Genomic DNA, 4,161 nt, shown 5'->3' on the forward strand with positions numbered 1-4,161 from the left:
ATTATTTTTGAAATAAAAAATCTACCACAATTACTCTGTATCCTTGAACCCTCTTTAACAGTGATATCACAGCTCGCAGCAATAACTTTAGAACACCTGCAAAGGGTTGAATTCACAAAATCAAAAGTGATAAAAGAATATAAAATTGTGGATAATGAATGGCTTGAGGAAGTGAGTTTGAGGCTTTCTAGGGTGTTTGGCTGTTTATTTTTTCTAGTTGCACAAAATCAGGGAAACATGATGGACAGAAAAATTAAATTGAGAAGTCATCAACGAAACTAGGAATTTATGTTTGATTCAAAACAGGTTTAGGGAGTTTTATGTACGAAATGAGTTTTACCCTATCTTTTATGCAATAAGCACATTAGATTAGCTGACTACTTGATACATTTTACATTGATGAAAGTTTAACAATATATCTTAACGAAATTGTAATTTTCATATGAAACATTAACTATTCAACAAGAATTATATAGAATTATAGATTTTTCCAGAAAGGAAATTTTTAACTTAAAATTTTGAGCATATGTTGTTAGTGGCAGACTGTAATCTATATTTGTGGCCAGATTTCTTGAAATAATGTATGCATGTTATTTAGTTGCATTCCCTTGCAACAGCATTAAGTTAAAGCTTTTGTTTAAATTGCAGCAACTAAATCCAGGCATGAACCTGACAGCTGATAAAGAGGAACTGACCATTCTCTCAAAAAATATAGACCTTGAACAGATTTTAAAAATCTAAATAAAACATGTATTCAAGAACAACAGAATAGAAAAGGAAGGAAACACTGATATTACTCAACATGCCCATAGATAAGATTTGAAGCAAATTTTGCCTGGAAGGCAGTCAAAAGTGGCTGGCTGCCCTCAAATAGTCAAGATAAGGGATATTGTTTATGGTAATAAAGCAATAACCAGTAAAACAACAAAATAAAACATGCAAGGAACCTTTAGATGTTGACTGCAATAAAATGTTTGATGAATGCAAGAAGAAAATGGTTTCTGCTGGCGGAGGAAAGGATGAATCTGTTATGTTGTTGCAGCTAATATTGACAACCCAGCAACAGAGTTGCAACATATCTTTCACAAACAAGCAAAAGGAATAGGAAAAGAGGATATTTAAGCCGGCCTGCATAGGAAAGTATAGAACGGTGTTGAAAATTATGAGCTACCAGCTGGAGCGAAAAATACAAAGCTAACCAGTGGAAACGTGTCTTGCAAGAGCCAAGAGAGGAAATTAGAATGTCACCTAGTCACCTATAGACTAGGTTAACCTAAGAAGGGAACGGACTGACTGTAACTAAATATGCTGCTTCTAAGTTACATAACTTTTAAATCAATAACGTTTGCTTAAGTGTAACCACACAAGTTATCCCTACACATAATCCACATTAGAATGATACAAACAAAATTTGGCTGTTATAAAAAGCTCAAAAGATGCATAGCGATTAAAACTGGCCGAGCCAAAATAGTCGGTACAAGAAACTGGTTTGTGTTCAAGGTTGTCATTCAAGTGATAAACATTATTTGATTTGGCAAGCTGGGCTTGCAAAATTGTTATTGACGAACACATGATCACTTGCTTATTGGCTCAATAGATTTAATTCTACTGAAAGCTTACTTCATCAATCTTCTGTGTTTGTCGCTATACCCTGGTTTTACCAGATAAACACTGCCAGATAGTGCACCTGCTTGTTGTGCCAATTACAAAACCAAGTATTACATTAAGCGAAGCCAGAATGTTCATCACAAGGTATGGTGATGACCCACTTCAATTGTTACTCTCATCAACTAAAGCTTATCAACCTTAAACCAATTCATTTAGGTTCTAGAAATTATTGGCGCACCAAGACAATGAAAATACACAAAGGATGATTACTATTCACATCCACTTTTGTCCTTAGAAAAAAAATTATGATGCACATCTACGTTTTTGGTTGATGACAGTATTTTTTTTTCCTTGATCAGATGTTACTTATAAAAGTAACAAGGCACTAAGTCAACATAAAAGATATAATTACTGAAAGTTCTATGCACATCTGAATATAGGAATTTCATAGGCACAGAACAAATCCCTCCTTTCATTTGGACAATTATAAGTCATGCAGAGAGTGAAATATAAGAATAGAAGCAAATTACATGATAGCATCCAAAACTAACAATGGGTTCACTTTGAACATAACGATTCTCCCATCATTTCTTTACTCACTTGAAGGAAACCAAATTCAACCCCTGAAAAGATAATGTTGAAAATAAATACATGTCTCAATTGAAGCCTACATTATTCGGCTATATAACGAAGTGTACATCCAAAAGAAGGAAGAAAAGTCGATTAAGGGTGTACTTACACATATCTCTTGATAAATTCATTTGGACTTTATGCTTACACCATCTTTTCCTGCAATAATAACTGCACTTGTCATGTCCAAAAACAACCCATGCTCTACAACCCCTTCCAAGGTTGAGATCTCCTTTCCTGCAGCTGGTGCATCCTTAATCGGTGTTTTGAAGTACAAATCCACAATGTAGTTTGAATTGTCAGTAATATAAGGCTTTCCATCAGCATCCAATCTTAGCTTGGCCTCACATCCTTCTTCTTTAAATAATTCTTGCAGCCTTGTCTGGTTATACTTCCAGCAGAACTGCACAACTTCCACAGGCATTGCCAGCCCACTCCCACCCAAACCAGTGACGAGTTTCGTCTCATCCACAACCACAACGAATTTATCCGATGCAGCTTCGACCATCTTCTCCCTAAGAAGAGCCCCTCCACGTCCTTTCACGAGGTTAAGATCTGGGTCCACCTGTTTCAGTACAAATTCACATTCTATATAAAGTTCAAACGAACAAATCTCATGAACAATATTGAAAATTACAACAAATCTTATGAACAATAACAAAAATTACAACAACTAAAAGAAAAGAACAGCAAAAATTCACAAAAGAATAATGCCATGCTTCTAATACAATATTCATGAAACCATCAAGTTATTTACAGTGGTTACCATTATCAAAAGTTATCAATCAATCAGTCAACGAAACATTGTGCGTGTTAATACCAGGAATCATATAGGAATATGTTCACCCAACAGGCTAAAAGCAACAAAAACATGCAGAGGATTCAATCCAACCGACTCTAATCAAACAGAACAACTCAACAGGCTAAAAACCTGAACTTTTTTTTGCGACAGAAAGCTAAAAGTCCCAACTTGTTTTTTATTTTTTGAGAAAAAAAGCTAAAGATTCCAACTTTCTTTTCGAGGAGGCCGAAAAAGAGAGAAATAAATAAGTGAGATGGTTCCGACGCTAAATAGAAATTGAGATTTCACCTCATCAGCGCCATCAATGGCAAGGTTAAGGCGGGGGTGATCGTCAAGGGTGGAGAGGGGGATCCCGAGGGACTTAGCCTGCTCGAAGGTGCGCTTGGAGGTGGGGACGCCGACGATGTCAGTGAGTTTGCCGGAGGCAAGGAGCGCCCCGATCTCGGAAACGACGAAGGCGGCGGTGGAGCCGGTGCCGAGGCCGAGGACCATGCCACTGGTGACGTAGTCGACGGCCTTCACGGCGGCGAGCTTCTTGAGGTCGTCCTGGGTGAGGGCGGTGGCCGGGGAGGGGGAAGGGGAGGAGAGGGCTCGGATGGGGGTCACGGGGCGGCGGTGGGGGGATGGGAGGAAGGAGGGGCGGAGGGCGAGGGCATGGCGGCGGAGGACGAAAGAGGATTTGAGGGTGGAGGAGGAGGAGGAGGAGGAGGAGGAGGGGGAGGAAGAGGAAGAAGAGGGGAGGAGGGTCAAGGTGGCCATGGGGAGGGATGGGGGATGGGTGGTGTTGGGGTTAGGGTGGGCAAAAGAGGGTTTTGGAGGGAGGGGAGGGTATGAGGGGACTGGGGATCAAGGGAAGGGGAGTGAGTGGTGGTGGTGGATGGGTGGGATGGAGCTTATTTTGGTTTGCCGATGGATGATGGATTCTTGGTTTGGACGTTTCTGCTTCTCGTGCTGGGGTTTTCGGGTGGGCGTTGGAGCAGGTGCGTGGGAGGTTGTTGGAGCAGGTGCGTGGGAGGTTGGTGGGGTCTATTCATTGAGGTTGGAGGCGGCCTAGATATGGATTGGATATTTAGATGATATCCGTATTTATTTATTTGATGGACACAGACATAAATATCGGT

General features: G+C 40.1%; 1 protein-coding gene across 1 annotated transcript; it reads right to left on the reverse strand.

Moving 5' to 3' along the window:
- Positions 1 to 2,058: 2,058 nt before the first annotated feature.
- Positions 2,059 to 3,814, reverse strand: LOC105057517 (probable ribose-5-phosphate isomerase 3, chloroplastic). Its single transcript, XM_019849467.3, has 3 exons — positions 3,329 to 3,814; positions 2,348 to 2,803; positions 2,059 to 2,231 (listed from the first exon to the last, which is right to left on the reverse strand). Exons 1-2 carry the CDS (start codon positions 3,797 to 3,799, stop codon positions 2,366 to 2,368), a joined length of 909 nt encoding a protein of 302 aa, XP_019705026.2. The 5' UTR covers positions 3,800 to 3,814; the 3' UTR covers positions 2,059 to 2,231; positions 2,348 to 2,365.
- Between the last annotated feature and the right edge of the window lie 347 nt (positions 3,815 to 4,161).

The sequence above is a fragment of the Elaeis guineensis genome, chromosome 2 (assembly GCF_000442705.2).
Source record: "Elaeis guineensis isolate ETL-2024a chromosome 2, EG11, whole genome shotgun sequence".
Taxonomy (NCBI): Eukaryota; Viridiplantae; Streptophyta; class Magnoliopsida; order Arecales; family Arecaceae; genus Elaeis; species Elaeis guineensis.